The sequence below is a fragment of the Colobus angolensis genome, unplaced genomic scaffold, assembly GCF_000951035.1.
Source record: "Colobus angolensis palliatus isolate OR3802 unplaced genomic scaffold, Cang.pa_1.0 Scaffold273, whole genome shotgun sequence".
In the NCBI taxonomy this organism is placed as follows: domain Eukaryota; kingdom Metazoa; phylum Chordata; class Mammalia; order Primates; family Cercopithecidae; genus Colobus; species Colobus angolensis.
In genome coordinates this window covers 2,830,043-2,856,308 of record NW_012115966.1, presented here as the reverse complement: position 1 = coordinate 2,856,308, position 26,266 = coordinate 2,830,043, and the positions used below count along the sequence as shown (strand labels likewise).

The window sequence follows — 26,266 nt, the reverse complement described above, 5'->3', positions numbered from 1 at the left end:
GGATTTTTTCCAGCCCTTTATTTTCCATGAGTATGTCTTCTTTTGTGAAGTGTTTGTTCATATCTTTTGCCCATTTTATAATGAGTTGTTTTCTTATCACTGGATTTTGAGAATACACACACACACACACACACACACACACACACACACAGAATACAAGTCCTTTATAAGATACATATTTTCCCCCAGTCTGTGGCTTATTTTTTCATTCCCTTAATAGTGCAGAAATTCTTCATTTTAATGAAGTTCAATTTGTCAAATTTTAAAAGTGGATTCTGCTTTTAATGTTGTATATAAGAAATCTTTGCCTAACCCAATGTCACAAAGATTTTCTTTCATGTTTTTTTTCTGGACATTTTATAGTTTCAGGTGCTACATTTAGACTATGATCCATTTTGAGTTCATGTTTTAGTATGGTGTGAGGTACGAATCAAAGTTTATGTTTTCTGCATGTGGTTATCCAGTTGTTCCAGCACCATCTGTTGAAAAGTCTATTCTTCCTCCTTTGGATTGCCTTGTATCTTTGTTGAAAATCAATTACCTATATATGCGTGGGTTTATTTTTGGACTCTCTGTCCCATTGATCTATTTATCTATCTTCATGCCAATACCACCCAGTCTCTATTTTATTTTAGCTTTATAGTAAATGTGAAAGTCAGGGAGGGTAAATGCAGTTCTTTTCCCTTTTTTGTAATTCTATCTTGGTTGAAGTAGAGATCAGACTGATGCATTTTAACTCTAGTTCGATCATTTAATTCTTGTGTGATTTCAGACAAGCCAATTAATTGTTTATTTCATTTATTTATCTGTTCACTGTTAAAATTTTACACTGTAATTCTTAGATTAAATGCTAATTATTATTAAAAGTGTGAACTAGGAAGACAGCTCTTGAAATAAAAGAAACTAGCGAGGCACAGTGATGCATATCTGTAGTCTTAGCTACTCAGGAGGCAGAGGTGGGAGGACTGATTGAGCCCAGGAGTTGGAGGCTGCTTGGCAAAATAGCAAGACCCTGTCTCTAAAGCAATGAAAAAAAAAAAGGTACTGGAACTGCAGGGTGGTATGGGAGATGGGTAAATTTAACATGCTCACCAGGGACCTCTCACTTTCTTTCTCAGTACAGACACATGCTCCTGCCCTTTCGTATTCCATGATGAAGTTTGGCAGCAAATTCTTCCTGACAGTAGGACTAATCACTTACTTTGAAGTAAAAGAACAACAACAAATAAAGGTGAAAAAGAAAAATAAAACTGGTCAGCATCCCCGGGTTTAAAATAATTACTCTACCACATCAACAATTTTCTGTGCAGCTTTCTAACGTTTTTATTTAGACAGAAATCGTTTTAAAAAGAAGGTTACTTTGAAACCAAGGTTACAGTAGCTTTTTGGCCTGCTTGGCGTGGCTTTTTCCAACTCTCTTCTTTTCAGTCTTTGCAATACCCGTCCCTGCCAGTCTCCAAGTGTCCCTAGTTACAGGTCAGCTCCACACTGAAGGGGAGGAGCTACTTCCGAGAGTCTCTTCCCAGCATCACAGCCCCACATCCCAGCGACTAACGGTGTTGTACTCCTGGGGGCCAAAGAGGACCCTGATTGCTTTGTTTTGTGCCATGTGAGTACTATGTCCAACAGGATGGCTGGTGGACGGGAGACATGTTTGACTTTGATTGGATTCATTCTTATCTGTCTGAAAATGGTGAGTTCATCATTCCAACTGCCCGCAACTATTTAGGGGAAAAAGAAAGACACATTGTTTTTCTCTCCTTTTTTTTTGAGGAGTTGGGGAATGGGGAGATAGAAATCGAAATACCTTTCAAAAGTTCGTACCCAGGTTGTATATGTTTGCGTGTTTGAAATTTAATGCCATATACTAGAGAAAGAAAACAAGATTATCATTATATTTTAAGAACAAAGATTTCTGAAAAATCTGTCAGCAGCTACTGACTTAGTTCAATAGGCAGATTCAAAGGGGAAAAAAATGAAATAGTAATGGGATCTGCCTCCAGCCTCTAAATTCCATTTAGAGTTGCTTTGCGGTAGATTGGGGTGCTGGGAAACGATTTGTGTGGAGAAATACTTGTATGGATCGAAAGACTGCTCACATTAGGTATAAAAATGTTGTGATTAATTTATTACCGCTTTTATTCCTGTTTTACGTTTGTTCAAGTGGTGTTTTTCTGTATGGTTCTGATTTTCTAAACTTTCTTTTTCAGGTTGCTTCAGCAAAATCAGGTACAATTTTCTGACATGAAAGTTTTTCCTCTTTGTATTTGATGTTAATTTCCATTGTTAATTTACGGGCTACCCTGAAATCTAAAGGCTACATGAAAAAAAAAAATTCAATATTTTCTGAGCACTCACACTGGGTGCTAAGCACTATATTGGGTCCTGGGGAGTTTGCTGCGTATCTGTGTCGTCACTGGGGCCTCGTGGGCTAATTTAGATCTCTTTGAGCTGGTGGAATGCACAGATGCTGAGAACCAAGGGGTTTCATTTTTGACTGATCAGGGTGGTTGGTTGCACATTTAGGGAATCAAGTTTTCTCTTTCATCAGTCCAGTCAGTGGGCTAAACATAGAAGTAAGAAAGAGTAAGGAAGGGCTGCTACTTTATGGACTTTACACTCAAGCTTCTCATCTGTTAAAGGGCAACATACTACATAGGGGTTGATCTTCTTTCATGGTTGATGCTGGTCAGAGCCTGCCCTAAAACCAGGTGTAAAACAGACAATCTGTCTCTCCAGCCTGTGTTTGCCCCACACTCCTCAGAATCCCATTTTCACAGGACCTCTCCATGACAGTGCCATATGGTCTGGCTTTTCCAAACCCATCAAAATGTACTTGTCTTGGCTCATACACAAACCTGCACAGGTACTCACACACACACACACACTTTCCAAGTACCCTAACATACACTATTTCACTTAATCTTTACAACAATCCTAAAATGCAGGTATTTTAAATTTCAAAGTAAATCCTAATATGTAGGTATTAATAATCCATATTTGTCAAGGAAGGTAACAAGTCTAGAAGAGGTACAATGACTTGCATGCCTTCACACACAAAAGTAAATAGCAGGGCCAGGGCTCAGACCCAGAGCTCCTGAATCCAAACCCTTTGCTATTTTCCCACCACACAACCCCGTTTCATTCTGTGATACTGGCTTCCTGCATTATGACTTCCAAGCAAATGTGCCTCTCCTAGATCAATTCCATGAGACCAGTTTTGTGGAGCCCTCGGGCCCTGTGACAGGCCTGTGGGGAGAGGGTCTGTGTCATGCTAGCCTTTTAGATGCCTTTCAAACCACTCCGTGAATGCATGATCTGGCCTCCTGTGTCTGTGGCTAGTTTGGTTGTCATTTTCCCAGGAAGTTAGTTCATTCCAATGAACAGAACTGGTAACATAGGAGATAAGATTAACAGTGGGGACAGAGGAAACAGAAGGAGTTGAGAGACACCAGAAAATTAGAGGAAAGAAGGCATATAGCACAGGATCATTAGCTGGGGGAGCAGAAGAGGGGTGTGTGTGTGTGTGTGTGTGTGTGTGTGTGTGTGTGTTGGAAGAGGGAGCCCCTGCTGGGACTTTCCGTTCTGCAGGAGAGAGAGGGAACGTAGCCCTTTCCTATGGAATTGGCTTCCACTGGCAAGTGGCTATGACAAGCAGGCCTGAGACTTTCCCCCAGTGTATATAACTGTCATAATTTTCTTTCAAAGGCAAAAGAGACTATCCTGGGTGATGTTCAAGGAATGTCTGGCCAGGGCACAGAGGAGACTTTGTTCATTTTTGCAGCATGGTTATTTCTGAGATGCTGCCAAAGCTAACTCTCTGGGCTATTGGTACAGAAAGAGAAAGTTGTCTGCATTGTACACATAGGGACTTGGCTCTGGGAGAAGGGGAGCTGATACTGGAGAATCACCTGTCTTTACTCCTTCTCCCTCTTTGCCCTATAGTTCTGCTTGTTTGTCTTCCCTTTAGTTCTAGTTTTGTCAAATTCTCTATATTTGATGTACAGTGATTTTATGCAGCAAGTGGAGTACATTAAACCTGAAAGGCCAAGTGCCAGTTGCAAATAAAGCCCAGCTATTTTTGTTTGACCTTTTCTTCCACTTGGATCTCCTATATCCAAGACATTTTTGCGTCTATGGAATTTTGTAAAGCAATCAATCTGAGTACTGTGCTATAGCTCCTACTCCATACACCTGAGTGTAGGAATTCCTTGTGTAAACCCATAACATAAGCATTCATATCTCCCTGGCAAACCATAGCCTGGCCCGTTGCATTCTTATGCTGAGGCAGATATTGTGATAGAGAAAGGGAGAATAAAGTTTACTTTTATTTTGTATGGAAGAATCTGAGAATTATTCCACTCTGATAATATGAAAGAAAGTGCTATGGAGTAATTATAACAAAGAACTCGATCCTCCCTCTTTCCTCCATCGGATTAAATGTTATCTGGAAAACGTGCAAAGTGCATGAGAGAGTGACCACAGCCACGGGGCACAGGCAGGAGGAATGGAGATGAGTCCAGCTGGAGGCAGTGGGATGGCTGTGAGACCCAGAGGGGAGATCAATGGCAAAGCAGCCTGCAAAATTCACAGAATGCCCAACTGGAGTAGAATCCTCTGGAAGAAAGCCTCTCAATTATTCTCTCTGTCTTCCCAGAGTTTTTTCCCGTAATTACTTCCCATTCTTATTTAGCTCTTTTAAAAGTACAAAAAGTGCAAATTACCCCACAGGCAACTGGGGAAAACTTTGAAATACCATCCCTGAGTGAGAGGTTTGAGCTTTCTGGATCTCTTCTGGAGAGTAGCTTTGTCTTTCTTTTTCTCTGTTTTTCCTTGATCTGGATAATAAGGGCAAAGCTTATGTCTGAAGGAAAGCATGAGAATGATTTAGTTTGAAGAGTAAAATGATGAAAGAAGTCATTCTTGTAGGTATCTTGGCTAATGTACAACTCTAAAACCTCTTTCAGCTCCTGAAATACCCACTATTGATCAGGCATATTCAAAAATCAGCAACAGTATCACTGTAGAATGGGCTACAGTTCCGGGTGCCACCAGTTACCTCCTTACAGCTGAAGACGGGGACACAGTCATTGAAACAATGGTGGCCAATTCCCCAGGCACTGTGACGGGACTAAAGGCTGCAACCTTGTATGAAATCACCATCAGATCCATCAGCGCTGCTGGGAGAAGCCAGGCATCACCTCCAAAGCAGGCAAAGACAGGTAGCTGGATGGATGCTCATCCTCCTTTGAGTGTTTGCTTGTACTTGGATCAGTTATTCTGGTGCTGCAAATGCAGAATGTGATTTGGTGTCACATGAGTGCCTACAATTCAAGGCCCAGAAGTGAAAGCTACCAAATGATGCTGTTTGAGAATTCAGCTATCTGTGGAGGAGGTGGCATTTAAATGCCAGATGCTTTGCTTTGGAAAATAAAGCCCATTTCTGGGCATCTTTAAAAGCATCCCAGCTTTTAAATCTCTGAAATAGGGATTTCTGGTTTTAACATGCCAAATGAAGAACACAGAGAAGGGATTTTGCTGCACTCTGACCATATGGCATATATGTTAACAAAACAAATAAAAGCATTTGGAGTTTGTCATCAGCATTACTGAAATTGATTTGATAAGTTTGTACCTAGGCATATTTCTGAAAAGTTGTGTGCATGTTAAAATACTGTAACCCCTCATTTTCCCATTGATTTATATTATGATTATAGGAATGTTTGATCTAATTTCTGACCAACTTCAGTTAAAAGTAGTGTCTGATATTTAGCATTTCTCTGTTTCCCATTCCTCTGCCAAGTTATTTATGGTTAGTATACACTTAAATAGCAATTATTTAATGAAACTTTGTTGTGAATGCTCTTATAAAGTAAATAATTATTGTATATTATGAATATCAACTTACTTGCTTCTAAATTTGAATTATCCTCTATTGGACTTTGGGAACACAAATGCATGTTTTTCTTTTTTTAGTGTTGGCTGCACCAATTCTAGAAGTAAGCTCTCCAAGTTCAGACTCCATTCTTGTGCAGTGGGAAGCTGTATATATGGCAATTGGATTCTCTGTGTCTATTATGCGAGCCAATGGCTTGGGGAGTATATGGAAAGAGAATACTACAAACACCTCCTTGACATTCACTAGTTTGGAAGCCGGGACTCTCTACACCATAAAGGCCTATGCATGGAATGCCAACGGAATCCCTGGGGACGACTCCACCTGCAATCAGAGAACAAGTAAGAACTTCTCAGCTCAGCCTCGAACAATTTTACTTTTGATTAACAAGGGGGGCTGTGTGTTGCAGCCATCAAGAGCAGCGTTACATGACAAGTACAGAGCAGCTGGCAGCAGCTATTTAAATTTATTATGAAGTTATTTATAGTGCCTTGTCTATTCCTCCTCGGTAGTTTAAACGCTTCCTGCATGGATAAAGAAATGCTACTCAGAATGCACACAGCATGGCATCGCCTTCTAATATCCAACTCAATTTCAGCATTCACATTCGACATCACACAGAAGAAGGTGATTCTTGTTAGGTTTACCCATCACCCCTTGTCCCTTTCTGGGTTCAGGCCAATTAGTATAAGAATTGGGCCAAATAGGAATTCATTTGTTCTGCAGATACTGAGTGACAGTGTGCCAACTTTGAGCTGGCATTGTTCTAGAGATACGGCAGCAAGCAAAGCAAGGTTTCTGCAGGCACAGGATGCTGTCAGGATCCTGCAGTGGAATTAGTGTTTCAGATCTGTTTCCCAAAGGCCTCAGCTTGGGCCTGAAGTCAGCATGGGGCTTCCCACTACTGCTCCTCCAGCTGTGGGGAGAAGCTAGAGCTTGCTGTGCGTTTTCTCACTGTCCCACCCAGAGGTCCCCTGAGCAGAGGATACCCTGCAGCATTACAACTGGAGGTCCAAATTGAGCTGCTGGAGTGAGCCGAGAGAGAGAGAGAGAGAGAGAGAGAATGAGAGGGGGTGTTTTTTCTTTTCTTGAGGCAGAGTAAGCCATCCACTGGCAAGCTAACCTAAATAGATACAAGACTCTCACCAACCAGATTAGCTGTTTCACCACTTGGGAAGGACGCAAGAAAGGAAGGAAAGAAACCAGAAATGTTCTTTCCAACTTTCCTTAAGTTTGGAGGGGAATAGAAGCCCCATAGTCTATGGGCCAAGGCAGAATGTAGGGAGAAGAGAGGGGTTTGCTGCCTTTTATACTATTTCCCTAGGAAGGTTGTATAATCATAGCCCTGAGGTGATTCATGACAGGCTTGGTGAGTCAGGATGTCTGTGACAAGTCAGTCTTCTTGGGCCTTTTCCTAGGCTGGCTGGCTTTCTTTCTTCCCTCCTTCCCTTATCTTCCCTTCCCATCCTTCCCTTTCCTTTCCCTTTCACACTGCTTTTTTCTTTCCACATTTGTTGAGGGCCCACTGTGTGCTGGGCATAGGTTAGCTGATGGGAATACAAAAGCAAATAAAGCATGATCCCTCTATGCAAAGAATGGATTATGTCAAAGGAGAGACCAATGGTGAGTCAGCGTTTCCATTTTCACCTGACCAGTGCTTTGGCAGAAGGCTGCAAACAGCGAGGCACAGGAGGGAGCATCTTCATCAGGCTGGGGCACTGAGACAGCATCCCCTAGAATAACTTGTTTCTTAAAGACTTCCCCTTCGTAGGTTTACCCATGTTTTACAAAGCTTTACAGAGTTTAGATTTCGCCTCTGGATTAGTTTCCTAGGGCTGCTGGAACCACAAACTGGGTGGCTTGAACAATAGCAATGTTTGGTTTCCTGGTTCTGAAGGCTACGAAGTCTGAAATCAAGGTGTCGGCTAGGTTGGTTCCTTCTGGGGGATGTGAGGAAGAGTCTGTTCCAGGCCTCTCTCCTTGGCTTGTAGATGGTTATCTTCACATTCACATGGAATTTTCCCTATATATGTTTATCTGTGTCCAAATTTCTTCTTTTTATAAGGAAATCGGCCATATTGGATGAGGGCCCACCCTAATGATTGCATCTTACCTGATTACATCTGCTATGACCCTATTTCCAAATAAAGCTACATTTTGAGGGTACTAGGGGTAAGAACTTCAACATATGAACTGGGAGGGAACCCAAGTCAACCCATAACAGGCTCTCACTACTTTACCTATTTTTCCTAGTTCTCCCATGCTCCCTGTGGGAAAAGCAAGTTGCCCTAAAACACTGCAGGCTACCCCTACCAGCCTTGGGCCCAGCACTTCCCTAAAGCAGACCTGCCTCTGCAGACAAGCTGACTATGTAGTGGGAAGGGGCCTGTTGAGATGGCCCACGGGGAAAAACGTGGCAGGTGCCTGCCTTACAGAGAATGAGTTAGGTCCTCATGTCCTCAAAGAGGCCTTCCCGGCTGGGCGCGGTGGCTCACACCTGTAATCCCAGCACTTTGGGAGGCTGAGGCAGGTGGATCACGAGGTCAGGAGATTGAGACCATCCTGGCTAACATGGTGAAACCTCGTCTCTACTCAAAATACAAAAAATTAGCTGGGCATGGTGGCAGGCACCTGTAGTCCCAGCTACTCAGGAGGCTGGGGCAGGAGAATGGCATGAACCCTGGAGGCAGAGTTTGCAGTGAGCAGAGATTGCACCACTGCACTCCAGCCTGGACAACAGAGCGAGACTCCGTCTAAAAAAAAAAAAAAAGGCCTTTCCTGTTTGCCCCAGATATGTCCGGAGGATGCTGGTCTCTGCTCACAGACTGTTTAAGCAGTTTCCTAAGGCCTGTTGCTTAGGCGTTATTACAGCACAGATTCCAAAGAATTGAGGCCAATTTCTTCCCTCCCCAGGCCAGGACACCTCCTTATGCTTTTTAATGTGGTAAGTTTTAAGAAAGGAAGGCATATTTACAAGAATGTAGGGTTAAGTGTTTTGGAGACACTAAAAGACTGCCTTAATATGTACGCATCATACTTGATACCTTCCTTCCTTTTGATGATGAATGGAAAGAAGATCTGCTCCTCTAGAAACAATTATGACCGAAAAGCTATTGCAGTAAAAGTTGCAGCAGATGTCAAAAGTAAAGAAGGGATATGCTCAGTTTCATTGATCAATAACAGAAGATATTTGACCTCTCGCTTAATAATGACATACCCATGTGGCCCTTTTAGTTCTTCCCATTAATAATTTCATTTAATTATTTTAACTACTTATTAAATAATGCATTAATCCATTCAAAATATGTCTTTTAGCACCTATAGGTGTTAGACATGGATCTTGTTAGATCTATTTATATATGAGAAAAAAATAAATTACAAAAAGGGTAAATAATATGGCCAATGCCACACAGTTTATTATGAATTTGCATAGTAGCAGATGTATTACCAGTTCCCAGGCATCATCCTAAATCCCAATTTTATGCTTTGAACACTTGTAATTATCCAACTACTGGGTATCTTATCCTCCAGGCTCTGCAACATTGTTATGCCAACTCTTACTTAGTTTGTAAGGCTACTACAAAATCTTAATTGTTTCTCAAAAATGTAGGTCCTCGGGCCCCTGCCAACATTCAAGTCTCTTTCGATAGTGGAGCTCTGAAGGCATCTTTTTCATGGGCACTGGCAGAAGGAGCTTTCAATTATACTGTGATGGCTTTGAGTGACTCTTCAGAGCTGACCTGCAGCACAGCTTTCAGTTCCTGCACCATCTCTTCCCTCCAGTGTGGAACTGAATACTTGATTTCAGTTTCAGCAAGTAATGATGCTGGATCTAGCAAATCATCTTCAGAAGTGACCCTGAAAACTGGTATGTAAACAAGAGTGAGATTGCTGTAGGACTTGCAGCAGTGACTGCTGTAAGGGAGACATTCACTGACAATGTTTCTGAATACTCTGGAAAAAATGGAAATGAAAGCCTGGTCTAAATGAAAGCATTGAGTTGAATATTCTCATGAGTTTGAATAATACTGATAGCAAAGCGAGATATTGTGTATTGCAAAAAGCACTTTTTGGAAAATTAGGAGGCCTGGTTTCTATTCCAGATCTTTCATTAATTAGTTTTTTCTTTTTCCTTTGTAAAGCTGTGAAAATTCTAAGATCTGGTTTGAGTTGTACACAGCTCTAACTGTGCATACAGATAACTGCCTCTTCTTTACATCATGTCTTATGTCCTAGGCTTGGTGGGAGCCGCCATTTTTTTAAGATAAAGATAGGATATTTCTAGTTCTGACTATGTGTTTAGATATTTTTCCATTTTCATTCTTATCAGAGAGATAACCACATACACATGTGGAGGTTGACTCCTCTATTTAGAAATATCTATGTGTCTCGGGGATGGAAACTAACACTTAATGAAACTAACACTTGATGAAGACCTACTATATCTCTGGCGCTATAAGTATATTATTTCATTTAAATCTCATGACAACTCAGTGAGGTGGGTTCTATTATCTCTTTTTTTTAGATAAGAAAATTGAAGCTCAGAGAAGTTAAATAATCTTCCCAAGGGCACACTGATAATAAGCGGTAGAGCTGAGATTCAAGCTGCTCAAGTTTGCCTATTTCCAATGCTTAAAGCCAAAGAAAATGGTCGACAATTACAATAATGTCTACTTTATCTCACAGTCAGTTATGTCATTCTAAGTTTAAAAAGCTTCTGAAAAGGAAGAAAAGGAGCTATCACCAAGTTGATGCACTCCATTCCACAGGAAAAAAATAAAGCTATTCTTTCAGGCCTGTACTCTCTTATAGTTATGTTAAATTAAGGTCAATGATAACAAACTTGATGATTTGGCTTCTCTTTTGACAACTGTAATTTAATGTGAATGGTACATTAGAAGTGATTATGAGGACAAGATAGTGGAGAGTGGGAGAAGAGAGAAAAAACACTTTCAAAACCATAGCAGTTCTGAGTTAGGCAGTTAGGCATTTAATGCAGGGGAGAACCATGCAGTGTTTTTTAATCTTGGACGCACATTAAGAGCATCTGGGGAGCTTTTATAAAACCCCAATACCCAGGTCCCGCTGAAGACCGATCGGAGTTGCTGGGAATAGAATTTGGATATGAATAGTTTGTAAAAGCTCCCCAGTTGATTCTACTATGCAGTCAGGGTTAAGTGCCATTGAAATAATCCTTCACACTTACAGGTCCAGGAGGTTCTAAGGGAGTTTGGGTATGACACAGTCATGATCATGGGGATGACCTTGACTAATAATAAAGTAACATTATTATTTAATATATTAATATTATATATTATATTAAATATATATAATAAAAGAACTATGTTTACAAAGTACTATGTATTTCCTGGGGCCCAGAAGTGTGTAATATATTTTGGGAAGATTTCCACTAGTGAAAACTAAAATTTTTAAAGCTTAGAACTTGAATGAACAAACTTTATTTGAATTCATTCTTTCAGAAGATTTTGTTCCATCAATAAATGAGGTATTATGTGGATAAATGAGGTATTGCCTTAACACAGAGAAACAGTCAATATTAACAAATCAATACATGCCTGCTTTTGACATAGTCTAGCATTTATTGTGTGAGATAAATTTTAGGACCTCTGAGAATGTCTCCTGGGTTTGTACTGAGTTATACATACTATTTGATTTGTTCCTTATTTGTAGCATCTAGTATCTTAACTCTATGCTTAAGATGCTCCCTGGAGGGTGTAATGGGCATGAGAATGTATTCTGTCATTCAGTGCATGAGAGGCTGCAGTTAGAAGAACTTTCCAGGTTGCACATGGTGGTTCATGCCTGTAATCCCAACACTTTGGGAGGCTGAGGCGGGTGGATCGCTTGAGTCCAGGAGTTCGAGACCAGCCCGGGCAACATGGCTAGACCCTGTCTCTACAAAAAAATACAAAAGTTAGCTGGTCATGGTGGCATGCACCTGTAGTTCCAGCCACTCACGAGGCTGAGGTGGGAGGATCACCTGAGCCTGGGAGGCAGAGGTTGCAGTGAGCTGAGATCACACCACTGCACTCCAGCCTGGGTGGTAGAGCGAGACCTTGTCTCCAAAAAAATTAATTAATTAATTAAAAAATAAATTTAGGCTTGGCACATTGGCTCATGCCTGTAATCCCAGCACTTTGGGAGGCTGAGGGAGGAGGATCACTTGAGGTCAGGAGTTCAAGACCAGCCTGGACAACATGGTGAAACCCCGTCTCTACTAAAAATACAAAAAGTAGTTGGGCATGGTGGTGCACACCTGTAGTCCCAGCTACTCAGGAGGCTGAGGCAGGAGAATCACTTCAGCCCGGGAGGTGGAGGTTGCAGTGAGCCGAGATCATATCACTGCACTCCAGCCTGGGCAACCGAGTGAGATTCTGTCTCAAAAAATAAATACATGAAATAAAATAAAAAATAAATTTAAAAAAATAGGTTTTTTAAAAAAGAACTTTCCATGCTATGGAGGCTTTACACATAAACCCCTAGAAAGACCCAGCTCCATTCCTTTCTACTTATGTGATCTTGGACAACTTACCAACCTCTATAAGCCTCCTCAGTTTCCTCAACTGTAAAATGATGATATTTGCTGGAAGAATTAGAGAATATATTAATATAAAACACAATGAATGATATCTGTATTTTAATTTCTAAAACAGATAACTTCTGGGATATTCATTATTCCACTCAAGCCAGACTAGCTTCATCTCTGGATGAAGTCAAATATTTCAACAAATAATCTAACAATGAAAAATTTTTATGTCTTAAGATGACTATGAATCTCTGATGGCTCATTATTTCAAACAATATTTCGTATAACAAGAGAATGTGACAGGTCATTAAAATTTGTTGTAGTGGTTTGGGGCCTATAACATAGCCTTTGGTCCTATAAAGAAAATCTTCTAATGCTTCCAGTGCACAGTTTTGTATTTTGTGCACCAAATTCAATCTGTCACGAAGCTCAGAGTTGCTTATTTGGGTTGTACTGAAATCTTGGATAATTGCAAACACGTGAAGAAAATCTCCTGCAGTAGTCTCATGTTTGCTTATTATTGATCATTTCCTAGTTGCTTGTGCACCTGGTAGAGTGATGATCCAAGAAGATCCCCCCGGCCACCTGTCTGTGGCTTGGTCCAATGTAGATCTGGGTGACTACTATGTGGTCTTTGTGAAGAGTGATGACGGCTTGGAAGTACACTGCAACACATCTCTCACTCAGTGCAATTTCTTATCTGAGTGTGGCTTCACTTATTTTATTAGTGTTTTTGCCTATAACAAGGCAGGGCAAAGTCCTTTGGGTGACATATTCAATTATACCACAGGTAAGTCCCATTTGATACTTGTCAAGGGAGTTCTGAGATCGCTAACCTCAGCAGCAGAATGGATCACCTATTCCACTTATTAACTTACCACCTGGGAGTCATTCTAGGGTTAAGAACAGAAAGTAATCTCTTATCTCACATTCTTTGCAGACTAGGGAATCTTGGTTTTGTGGACCCAAGCGTAACTAGAATGCAAAGTTTGGGAGTGAAAAGAGGAGGAAGAATGTAGTTGTTCAACCTTGCTCTGAAAGATTGAACCCTCCACAAAGATGTACTCCGTGAGTGTTCTAGCATGTGCTGCTGCCAAAGAGGAGGCAGTGCCTCCATTTCAGGAGGTCACTCTTTCCTTGAGACCAAGATAGACATACAATGGCCAAGATGCTACATGGTGTGGAGGACTTTGGAGTAGGACATGTGGGTTTACACCCTAACTTGACCACTAATTCATTCCTTCACTGAGGGTAATGATGTCCACCTTGCTAGTTCCTTACTATTCTTCACTGCAAAATGGGACAAATCATGAGAACATGAATGTGAAAAGGTCTTGTGTGTGATAAAGCATGATGCAAATATTTTTATTAGCATCACAATTGCTGTTGCCATTATCCTCCACTAGACTTGTATCTTGTACAAGGCAGGAATTACGTCTTACTTATCTCTTCATCCTCAGTGCTTATAATAGTGTGATCAGCATATGGGAGATGCTCAAGTTTTGAAGAATGAGTGGAGTGATTTGAAATTAAATAACTACATTACAAATAAGAATACTCCAACATAATTCTGTAAAAGTCTAGCTGAATTACAGTAAATTTTGCCAGGATAAGGGATCTAAATCATTGGTGCCTTTGGAATGTGGAATAAGAGGCCATCGATAAGGTCCTAACACAGGAGGGTCCTCCAGAGTGACCTTGAGCTGGATCTTGAAGGATGAATGGAAATGTAAGTGGGGCAAGAGCATCCCGGGGAAACTCCAAGCTGAGTCAGACATTTGCCAGTGGGGTTCTTTAGGGTCTCTCAAGACCTATCTATATACGGCCGGGCACAGTGGTTCATGCCTGTAATCCCAACACTTTGGGAAGCCGAGGCAGGCTGATCACTTGAGGTTAGGAGCTGAGACCAGCCTGGCAACATGGAGAAACTCTGTCTCTGCTAAAAATACGAAAATTAGCTGGACATGGTGGCATATGCCTGTAATTCCAGCTACTCCGGAGGCTAACACATGGAAATCACTTGGACCCAGGAAGCAGAAGTTGCTGTGAGCCAAGATCACACCACTGACCTCCAGCCTGGGTGACAGAGCAAGACCCTGTCTCTTAAAAAAAAACAAAAAAAAAACTACTTATATAACTATGACCCCCACCCCCCAGTTTTATTTGGCTTAGTGTCTGGAAAGGCTGACAGGATCTGAGAAGTTAGACTACATATGATTTTACCAGGCAGAAGAGGGGAATGGCTTTCCAGTAGAGGGGTCAGCAATTTTCTCTGCATAGAGAATGAAGGTGCACGTGGCATGGGGGAATTGAGGAGTCTGGTGTGGCGGGGAGTTGGGGGAGCACAGCTGAACCTTACAGCTTGTGATGACCTTGAATGTCATGCTGAGGATTTACCCTCTATGCAGTGACAATTAGGCCAAGATTGGACCTGGACAGACCCATAGAGGGTCACTGTAGTCATTAGGGAGGGCAGTGGCCGAGGCTCTGGGCATGGGAGGTCAGGACTCAGTGTCCCCCCTAGTTGCATTGCCCTTGATGGGACCACCATTTTCCCTCTGCTCCTGCTTTCAGCTCCCTGTTGCCCTAGTGACATTAACCCCGTGTTGGTGTCCAGTGACAGAGTTGAGATTGTCTGGTCTCCCGTCCGTGGTGCCGAACTGTATGAAACCAAGGCTGCAGATGGGTACAACACGGTTGAGTGCAATGACACTGCTCCTGCGTGCACCCTTTCGGCTCTAGAGTGTGACACCAAGTACAACATCACGGTGTATTCATTCAGTGAAGTCCGAGGCAGCAATATGTCATGTACTCCCCAGTTCATAACCACAGGTAAGACACAGCTATCATTCCACTCACTGCTGTCTGAATGATTCACCCCAGCTGTGAGCCTCAGGGTGGGCATTCAGTAAGACCAATAAAAAGGTTAAATCCCATTAATCAATCTTTGTGGGGACCAAGACAGCCGCTGTTGTACGAAGGAGAGTCAGAGGAGAAGGCAGAAGAGGAAAGTGGAAAAAACGAAAACAAAAGGGGAGACTGTGGGGGAGAGTAGAAGGTTTTGCCCATGATTACTTCAGCCATTCAGTTCCTCCTGTCTTTGAGGGTCCTGCCTGTACTCACACCATGAAGGTGTGTAAATATGTTTCTTACTTACTTTTGCTTTTGGAGTTCACAATGCTCTTAAACATTTTCCAGCTATTCCAGTACTATATGAACCCAATGCCCAGTGTTAATGTCAATAGTTGTCCACGCATAGGCACTATGTAATTTGGCCTGCATGCATGATGTAATTGAAAACTATGATGATCTCATTGGGGGCAAAATCAATTTTAGACCAAATGGCACATGTGATATTTTCGACTCATGCTGTTTCAATTAATACTCTAAAATCTCTCAGCTCCTTGCAGTCCTGAAATAAAAAATGTTTCAAGGGATGCATTCTCAATGATTAACGTGCACTGGCGATCCACTAATGATGACGCTACTTACACTGTGACTGCCCAGGGGGAGAAAGGACTATATCAGTGCAGCAGCATGGGAGAGTCCTGTACCATGCGGGGCTTGCCCTGTGGCTCAGTGTTCTCTGTCACTGCTGTGGCTGAAACACAGGCAGGACGGAGCCTGCCCAGCTACAGTGTGCCCCTGGAAACAGGTATGTAGCAACCACCAAGCCTGAATGTTGACTTCAGTGGGGTCCTTAGGAAGTGTTTCAAGACATGAATCCTTATTTAATCTATCCTCAGTGCCATAGAAATACATTAAACTCAGAACCGTTTTAAAGAGTCCTGGTCATAGAACATAAAATTTTCAATATTTTACAAGTTCTGTAAAAACATCCTCAAGACTAGTATATCCATTCACTGGCATCAGAGAAGGAGTACTTACTCATTCTGCAAAACACTTATTTTAATTCATATTCCCCTATGATATAATCTATCAAAACAGCTAACAAATGAGTAGCCAAATGAGCTGGGTTGCTACTTATTTCTTTGGCTCAGCCCTTTCAAGTTTTTCTTTTTAAAAAATGCTTTCTGACTTTCAGTTTCCTGATAGGTAAAGGGGAGATAATGGCCTCACAGGGTGGTTATGAGTATTAAGTTGACTAATGCTGCAAAGCTCTTACCTAGCATAGTGCCTGATGCATAAGCAAGAGCGCCATAAAAGAAAACTATTATTACAGCATAGCATTGTGTATGAATGAAACGTGGCAAATCACTTCAGTCTTTGGACATTCGGGGTTTTTTTGTTTTTTTTTTTTGAGACGGAGTCTCGCTCTGTCGCCCAGGCTGGAGTGCAGTGGCGCGATCTCGGCTCACTGCAAGCTCCGCCTCCCGGGTTTACGCCATTCTCCTGCCTCAGCCTCCCGAGTAGCTGGGACTACAGGTGCCCGCCACCTCGCCTGGTTAGTTTTTTGTATTTTTTAGTAGAGACGGGGTTTCACCGTGTTAGCCAGTATGGTTTCGATCTCCTGACCTCGTGATCCGCCCGTCTTGGCCTCCCAAAGTGCTGGGATTACAGGCTTGAGCCACTGCGCCCGGCCTCGTTTTTCTTATATACAGTGATAGATGGCACTTTGGCCTATAAAAGTTGAAATACCTAAAAAAAAAAAACCAGCAGTAAGATAGAGACCATACAAAATACTGCATACATGAAGCTCTTAGGCATCCTATATTCTTGGTAATGGGTCCCTGAAAAATCAGGATGGCTGGGTTATTTTAGGCAACTAAGAAATCAAACTTTTATATCAGTGATGTACTATAACATTTTCAAGAAAGGCAAATTATACTTAATTGCTAATGCTATGAAATGTTCTATTGGGAGAAGTGAATGCAACCGTTACTTTGAAATTTGCAGTTAGAATTGTTGAAGATGGGCCAAGAGTGGTGGCTCACGCCTGTAATCCCAGCACTTTGGGAGGCTCAAGCAGGCAGATCATGAAGTCAAGAGATCAAGACCATCCTGGCCAACATGGTGAAACCCCGTCTGTACTAAAAATACAAAAAAGCCAGGCATGGTGGCACGCACCTGTAGTCCCAGCTACTCAGGAGACTGAGGCAGGAGAAAAGCTTGAACCTGGGAGGTGGAGGTTGCAGTGAGCTGAGATTGTGTCACTGCATTTCAGCCTGGCGACAGAGCGAGACTCCATCTCCGTCTCAAAAAAAAAAAAAAAAAAATGTTGAAGATGGGGACAACAAAGGATTTCCTTCTTATTCTGAAAAAAAAAGGTGGAAACCTTCAACAGCCAGTTGGTGCAGTGCATTCTTGGGGAAAGCACCCACTACATACAGTGAATGTTACATGATGCATCAGAGGAAATGAACACAAGGAAATTTTTTATTAACAATGGAAAGTTGGGGAATGTAGGATATTGAGTGAAACACAGGCAAAATACCATTCTTTGTCATTTTTCACAAATAATCTTCAGTGAAAATAAATCTCCAATTCTTTTTCTTTTATCCCATTTAAGTGCCGTGCTGTCCAACTGGTCTGACAGTAACTCAAATCACCCAGTCAGTAATCAACGTGAGCTGGACTATTGGGAGAGTGGCTCAAACCCATGTGGCAGTTCTGGAGTCACACACTGGACAGTCTAAGTGTCACACTCATCAAAACTACTGCCTCCTGGGATGCATCACATGTGGCATCAATTACACAGTGACATTAAAAGCAATTAGCGCCACGGGGTTGACTGCGGATTGCTCCTACCAAAGTCATTTCTCTGGTAAGTGAACTTCAGCTCTATAGTAGCAGTAAGGACTTGACTATCGTAAATCTAGGCATAAGCCTTTCCTCCTCATTTAAAAAGATGCTGCATCTCCACCTAGTTTGCATTATAAACTCAGATTACTTTCTAAAATGGTTATAGTTTTCCCTTTGGTTAGAACCTCAAAGCTTCAGAGGCTTCTGTTGGTAGTTGGTGAATTAACTCCCCTAATAACAATGTTCAGGCCTGCTTTTTCTGAAGAGACCATGTATCTTTATATGACACAGCTACCTGCAACACAGAGTAACTCAGCCTGGCAGAGTTTTCTGGAAGCATTAGATCACACATTCTGTTTGGTTTGCGTTTTTTTCTTCTCATTATTATTGTGCTACTACCTCTCTTTTCTAAGCTTCTTCAGTTCCTTCAATGGTTTCTTATTTCAACAGGTGAAGAGAGCAAAGGCATCTGTCTACTGACAGTATTGTACCTTGTTCTTCACAAAGACCAAACCATTAGGGAGTAGCGGTGGAAGGTAAAAGCAGTGCAAGGTTACCAAACAAGATTTCTCTTGCATGATCCTAATCCACTGAAGTGGCTGCTTGTAGCATGGTTTTGAAAAAAACTCTTGAGGATGCTTCCTATGCTTAAGGTGAAAGAGTACAATGATCAGTTACCTCGGCCTGGGGCATGGGATGGAAGAGTTGGAATATAATTTTGGCATCCCAGAGGTAGTAGAAAGAGTCTCAACTGGGAGTCAAAATTAGACATGACTTCTTATAAGCTATGTTGCCTAATCTTCCCTGATTCTGTCTCCTCATTGAAAAAGACAGGAATAGTAATATTTTCCTTCGAAGTTGTTTTGAGAATCAAAATAAATCATAACATGAGAACATTCAGAACATGCTGCACGTATGTCAGCTGGTGTGTACTTTCTTTTGACTCATTATCTGGTATTAGATTTACTGCCTAAGTTCTCACCTTGATATCCGGTTCTCATTGCTTATTCTTTTAAGAAAAAATCAAGTAAGCCTGATTATAATAACTTTTAAAAATTATGCAGTAGGATCTTTAACTTAGTTACTAAGGAATCCATTTGGTGCCCTTATTGGCACCTAATGTGTGGCTCGCTCAAGGTATTTAGAAAAGAAGAAAAAATACTAATCAGCTACCATGGATGAAGCGTGGACCAGCAAACTTGATCACTGGCATGTTGTATAAATGGCTGCACCCAAAGTGTCATGCTACTCAGCTCAGCAAAATTGGTTCTTCAATTAAAGCTGAATGCAATTAATTATATTTAAGTTTAATGCCACCAAAAATCAAATGAAACTAGGGCATTATGAGGGATCTTGACAAGGATTCTGTGCCTTTGACTCACAGTTTGAGTCATGTACAATATGTATCTGCCAATTTTTGGACCTTTCTGATTTAACTGTTCTACATTAAAAATTCATACCTCACACCACCTTTACACATGGATTTCTCTCTCCTTTCTCCCTTTCTTTTTTCTTTCTTTCTTCTTTCCTTCCTTCCCTCCCCTTCCTTTCTTCCTTTCTTTCTTTTCTTCTTTTCTTTTTTTTTCCTTTCTTTTCTTTTCCTCTTTCTCTCTCTCTCTCTCTCTCTTTCTTTCTTTTTTCTTTCTTTCAGGATCTCGCTCTGTCACCTAGGCTGGAGTGAGTGCTGTGGCACCCTCATAGCTCACTGCAGCCTTGAACTCCTGGCCTCAAGCCATCCTCCTGCCTCATCCTCCCAAGGGGACCACAGGTATGCACCACCACAACTGGCTAATTTTTTTTTTTTTTTGTAGAGTCAGGGTCTCCCTGTGTTGCCCAGGCTGGTTTCAAACTCCTGGGCTTAAGTGATCCTCCTGCTTTGGCCTCCCAAAGTGCTCAGATTATAGGCATGAGCCATCATGCCCGGCCACCCATGGATTTCTGATTATGTGGCCCACCATGGAAATAACTTGAGTACAACTTTCAAATCTTGCTCTGATCTAACCAGTAATTAATCCTGTTACTTAGAATAGTTTACTTATATTTTTTCCCTGCAGTAATCAAGGCCATTTTTGGATGATGGTGGAATAAAACCAGTGATTTTGTGTTTCTTTTTATTGGTTAGGTGCCTGCTGCCCTTTGGGGGTGAAATTATATAGGCTGGGCTCTAACGGCATCCGGATCTACTGGCAAGCCTCCAGGGGCTCTGCCAGTTACAGCACTGACCTCTACGGCTCCAAAGGCATTTTCACGTGCACCCCGAGTGCTGGCCTCAGTTTCTGTGATGTCACTGAGATACCCTGTGGGGATGTATACACTGTGATGGTCTCACCAGTTGCTGAAACAGGATTGAAGCTTACTTTCTGTCCAAAAAAAATATATTCAGGTAAAGCAAGTTATGACAGTTTATCTAAAACTAACCCTGAACTCAGATCTGTGAATTAAGATGCAATCAAACTTATTTGCTATGTAGGAAGGGCACAGAGGGTATAAAATTTATTTATTTCTTTTTTTTGTTTGTTTGTTTGTTTTGAGACAGAGTCTCGCTCTGTCACACAGGCTGGGTACAATGGCACGATCTTGGCTCACTGCAACGTCCACCTCCTGGGTTCAGCGATTCTCCTGCCTCAGCCTCCTGAGTAGCTGCGATTACAGGCACTTACCATCATGCCCGAGTAATTTTTGTATTTTTGTAGAGACGGGGTTTCACCATGTTGCCCAGGCTGGTCTTGAACTCCTGACCTCAGGTGATCCACCCACCTCGGCCTCCCAAAGTCCTGGGATTACAGGCATGAGCCACTATACCCAGCTGAAGGTATCAAATTTCTATACAGCACAGGCAGATTCTGGCTGTGGAAGACCCCAAAATTCTCTGAAATTGCGATGCTTTATTATTATTTAATTTAGAGATTATTTTCCCTGTCCCACGCTTCCCCTTCCTAAAAAGGACTAGTGCTTGCTGCTTAACTACTAAAGCAAATTTAAGATAATTTTCTGCTTTGAGATTTAGGGATAGATTTTTAACATAGTCTTATTGATAATATTGGAAATTAGGAAACTTGAACTTTTATTTGCACAGACTGAGAATTGTGACTGAGGAAAAATTAGAGGATCAGAAAAAATGAATTTATAAATCACAAGCCAGGCTTGGCAATATGAGTGGGCAGACAGTCTGTGATCACAAAACATGACTGTCAGCAACTACCACCTCACTAGAACTGGCAGGAAAACATTAGCAATTCTCCGCTCTGTGTTCCAGCACCTTCTGCTACCTTGCCCAGGGCACAGTCATACATTTGTCATATATTCCTAGCAGAAAAGAGATGATGAAGCCCTAGAATTTTGCAGATGAACACAGAAAAAAGAGTAAATATTGGCTCACAAACCCTTACTGATAGCCAGAATCTAAAATTTCCAATGATATGTAGGTGACAAGAGGTTCAGGATGGCCCTTGGTGATGGAAGGAGGACAGTTCCTCCCAAGGGGCTGTTCTCATTGTCCCTGGCTGTCATGCTCTGATTCCTTGTTTTTCCATTATTTGGTCCACAGGACAAACTGGCCCAAAGCATAGTCCTATGGGAAGGGACAGGAATAGGTTCCTGGAGTAAGGATAAGCTTTTAGGAAGATGAATCTATAGCTCAATAACAATACTGCATTATAACTGCATAATATTTTATAATTTGCCAACCAGTTTCATGTTACAAATATCATTGAATGTTCAAAATATGCTATGCTGTAGTCTCAACATACTTCATTATCTCCACTTTATAAATAAAAAAACTGAAGCTCAGAGACTCCCAAATCTCTATCTACAACTCTTCTCTTCTCCTGACCCCTAAATCCATATTCAAATTTGATACCTCCACCTGCAGGTACCCAGGCATTTCAAACCCCTCAGGGCCAAAAGGAATTTCTGATCCTCTGCTGTTTCTGATCTTCCTTCCACTGTCCTTGTTTCAGGCACATTAGCTAAAAACCCTGGAGTCAGCTTCCGTCTCCTTCACCCTCCATATCTAAGTAGTCTCGAATTCTTGTCCTGGTCACCTTCACCTTCATAATGGTTCCTAAATCCAGATTCTTCTCTTCATTCCACAGCTACTGCTATGCCTCAGGCCCTCATCACCTCTCCCCTAGACTTCTGCACCAGTCCCATCTGCCTGTCCTCACTCTAGCCTCTGTACTGTTACCAGAGTTGTCATTCCAGGACACTGGTCCAATTGTGTTACTTTTATGCTTCCATATCTTCAAAACTTTTCCATTTCCCCATAAGATAACATTCAATCCTCTGGGCATGCTGTTCACAGTCCCTTATAACCTGTCCCTTATACCTGTACTGTACAATAGAAATTTAATATGAGCCATGTATGAAAAATTTAGTTTTCTAGTAGTCATATTAAAAAAGTAAAAAGAGGCAAAATTAATTTCATAATATATTTTAATTAACCCAATATATCCAAAATATTATCATTTCAACATCTCATCAATATAAAAATTATTAATAGATATTTTATATATTTTTCATACTGTCTTTGAAATCTGGTGTGTCTTTTGTATTTATAGTACATTTAGTTCAAACTAGCCACTTGTTCAATAGCTACTTGAGTGTCTACTGTACTGGACAGATAAATTGGTTTTTCATGGGTTTTTTTTGTTTGTTTTTTATTGAGACAGGGTCTTGCTTTGTCATCCAGGCTAGAGTTCAGTGGTACAATCACAGCTCACTGCAGCCTTGACCTCCTGGGCTCAAGCGATCCTCCTGCCTCAGGCTCCCAAGGAGCTGGGACTATAGGCATGCCCCATCATGCTTGGCTAATTTTTAAAATTTTTTTATAGAGACAAGGTCTTGCTATGTTTCCCAGGCTGGTCTCGAACTCCTGGGCTTAAGCAATCCTCTCGCTGCAGCCTCCCAAAGAGCTGGGGTTATAGGCATAAGCCACTGTGCCCGGCCTGAACAGAGAAATTCTAGGCTCATTCCACAACATCCATCCTGAGAGGACTCTATTCTCTAGTCTAGGCATCTGGCATCATTCACGCATGCCTGCTCCTGCCACACACACCTTCTATTCTATGTCATGTTCTGGAGCTACTGCTGTGCTCTTCTCTTTGCCCGGAATTCTACCCCACCTCCACCAAGAGAATTCTACCAGCCCCAATTTTCCTTATCTGTGAAGCCTTCTCCAATTATCATAAGCTGAGTTAGCCCTCTCTCTCCCTCCTTTATCACCCCACAGCACCCTTATCTGCACTGCAACATATTACTGTGAATTGAATGTGTGTTATTTCTCCTAATAAGTGATTATCTATTTGACTCCCAGTACGTAGCACATAACTGTTGCCTGATATATTTTAAATTTAAAAAAGAATGAATCAACGAATTTATGCGCCTGTGATCATACAGCTAAGTGAGTGATGGAAGTCTTTTGTTCTTTCTCCTGCTCCATGCCCACAATTTTACCCTTAGAGAGTCATTCCTCTGAAGGCTGGTTAGCCACGAGAAGTCCTTGTGAGTTAGACCTCAAGCTCTTTGATGGGATGCCATCTCAAGCCTGCAGCCATTTCAGCTTAGTAACATTAGGTATCTAGACTCAAGTTAGGAAATCCTCCTTTGCTCAGTGTCCCTGGTAAAAGCCATACATTTGGGAGGTGTTTTTTGGTTTTGTTTGTTTGCAATATCAGTGATGCTTTATTCTGATAATCAGGACAATATTGTAAATGACAATAACAACTAATATTTATTGAGTGCCATGTGCCAGGCACCGTTCTAAGGAGTTTACACGTATTAACTCAGTCTTTATAACAAACCTATCAGCTTGGCTTTTTTTTTTTTTTTTTGAGATGGAGCCTTGCTCTGTCACCCAGACTGGAGTGCAATGGCACGATCTCAGCTCACTGCAACCTCCGCCTCCCAGGTTCAAGTGATTCTCCTGCCTCAGCCTCCTGAGTAGCTGGGATTACAGGTGTGCACAACCACACCTGGCTAATTTTTGTATTTTTTGGTAGAGATGGGGGGTTCACCATGTTAGCCAGGCTGATCTCGAACTCCTGACCTCAGGTGATCTGCCTGCCTGGGCCTCCCAAAGTGCTGCGATTACAGGTGTGAGCCACTACACCCAGCTGAGCTTGGTATTCTTATTCTTACTGCTTTTCAGATAAATTGAGGCACAGTGAAGTGACTTGCCCAGATCATACTGCTAGTAGTATCTCCTCTTATCATCCAAGTTCGTTCTTGTTCATTTTTTGGTTTACTTTCCTTTTATTCTTTCTTAAGTTAAATCTTCACTATCTTAAATACATAAATGAATAGATTTTATTTTAAATGCTTGTGTTTTTATTACAGTAACTTGCTCTGGAAGTACACTTGGAATGGGTAAGTCATTTTTCTCATGGATAAAATAGAACAGGATTTTTGTTGCTCCATTTTGGGGTTACTTAATGAAGTCAGCTGACTTTTCAATTAGAAAGCAAATGCTTTCTTTCTTTCATACAAGGGGCTCCTGCTCTCTTATCCCATAACTTTTTCTCCCCATGATAGTGCATCCTCTCAGATTCCACCAGTTGAGATGAATTTCTTTGAATTCTGAAGTCTTTTCAGTATTCTAGGTCCTACAGGAAAATGTAAATAGTTTTGGGAGGGGCAGCCGCTTTATCCCTCACACTTCAGAAAGTGATTCCCAGCTCAGCTGTACATTGGAGTCACCTGGAGAGCTTAAAATTAACTGATGTCTGGGTTCTGTCCCCAGAAAGTTTGATTTAATAGGTCTAGGGTGAGAGCTGGGCATCAGGAGTGGTAAAAGTTCCTCAGGTGATTCTGAAGTATAGCCAAGGCTAAGAACTGCTACTTTAGAGACACGCTTCTCAAACTTTATTGTGCACACACATCACCTGGGGCCTCGTTAAAGCCAGATTCTGATTTGGTTGGTGTAAGAAGGGTCTGAGATTCTGTATTTCCATACGGTCCAGGTGATGCTGGCGATGCCGAGGCTGCTGGTCTGACCACACGTGGAGTAGCCAGGTGTTAGAATCTGTTAATGGCCTGCAGAGAGCTACGATGTTTGCTCCTGGTGTGTATGAGTGGGTATACCCGGTGGAGACAGAGGGTGCTGAAAGGGCAGTTGGAGTAAAGAGAACCCTTGCTGCCTCCTCGGTTTTGCTCAGGGATGATCTTGTCTAAGCTATTTCGGTTGCCCCGGCAGAGATAACTCTTGGCACGGCAGTGCAGATGAGCAAATGTAGCCATGAGTGCTGACCCAGTAAGCAGTGTATGCTGCCTCATGAGGAGTCCTTGCCACAGTCTTTCAGGGGACAGCTTGGTCTGGGGCGTTAGGAAAAAAATCCCCTGGGAATATTATCAATCCCAAACTACAGAACTTCCCTCCCGCCCACCCCTGCCCCGCCCCTCCCCATTCAGACATGGCTGACTTCGAATGGTATGAGTGTAAATGAAGTCTTCCTGCTTGTAAACCCCACTGGACAGCCTTCCAATCGGGGCCGGCTCCCCAACCACACCCCCTTCCACAGGCAGGAACTGGGTCTGGAGTCTCCACTCCCTATTCTCTGCCTGGGCTCCCTTCCTCTCCCAGTCCATTGCTTCTCTGAGCGCAGCAGAATACACGCTTTTCAATTCCTGTCCCACCTGCAGGTCTGAAATAAGCACAATCCCTATTAATTTTTCGAGAGTTTTTGTTTTCTATGACTACAATAAGGAACAGACTTGGCTTACTGCAAACAAACCGTGAGGACACTTCTAATTATAGGAAAATCTCCCAAAATACTAGAGACCATAAGCCCTGGTCTTCAGTGAAAGGTACATGGACCTGGGTCTGCATTCTTTAATCTGCATCTCCCTGAGACATAGAGCTGTGGTAGAAGTGTCCTAGGTCCCCAGGGGAGAGGAGTGGTGTGTGATATTTTGGCCTTCCCTATGATTATGTTAAAGGAAGAGTTTCTAATAAAAACAAAAACATAAAAATTTTAAAAAGTTTGAAAAGAAAGAGTTTCTGTGAGATAACAAAAAACACAAAAGGTGGGGTGGCAAGGAGAGCAAGCATGGTGGCTCATGCCTGTAACCTCAGCACTTTGGGAGGCCAAAGCAGAGGATCACTTGAGCTCGGGAGTTGGAGA

The 26,266-nt window shown here is 42.0% G+C and overlaps 1 protein-coding gene across 1 annotated transcript in view; it reads left to right on the top strand.

Moving 5' to 3' along the window:
• Nucleotides 1–1,630: 1,630 nt before the first annotated feature.
• FNDC7 (fibronectin type III domain containing 7) overlaps nucleotides 1,631–26,266 on the top strand; it is a 28,101-nt gene continuing 3,465 nt past the window's right edge. Inside the window, exons 1-11 of the mRNA XM_011948148.1 lie at nucleotides 1,631–1,693; nucleotides 2,211–2,229; nucleotides 4,968–5,222; nucleotides 5,977–6,237; nucleotides 9,507–9,764; nucleotides 12,979–13,233; nucleotides 15,018–15,275; nucleotides 15,844–16,098; nucleotides 17,914–18,168; nucleotides 20,269–20,529; nucleotides 24,483–24,512. Of these exons, the coding sequence (XP_011803538.1) occupies nucleotides 1,631–1,693; nucleotides 2,211–2,229; nucleotides 4,968–5,222; nucleotides 5,977–6,237; nucleotides 9,507–9,764; nucleotides 12,979–13,233; nucleotides 15,018–15,275; nucleotides 15,844–16,098; nucleotides 17,914–18,168; nucleotides 20,269–20,529; nucleotides 24,483–24,512 (2,170 nt within the window). The remainder of the gene's footprint in view (nucleotides 1,694–2,210; nucleotides 2,230–4,967; nucleotides 5,223–5,976; nucleotides 6,238–9,506; nucleotides 9,765–12,978; nucleotides 13,234–15,017; nucleotides 15,276–15,843; nucleotides 16,099–17,913; nucleotides 18,169–20,268; nucleotides 20,530–24,482; nucleotides 24,513–26,266) is intronic.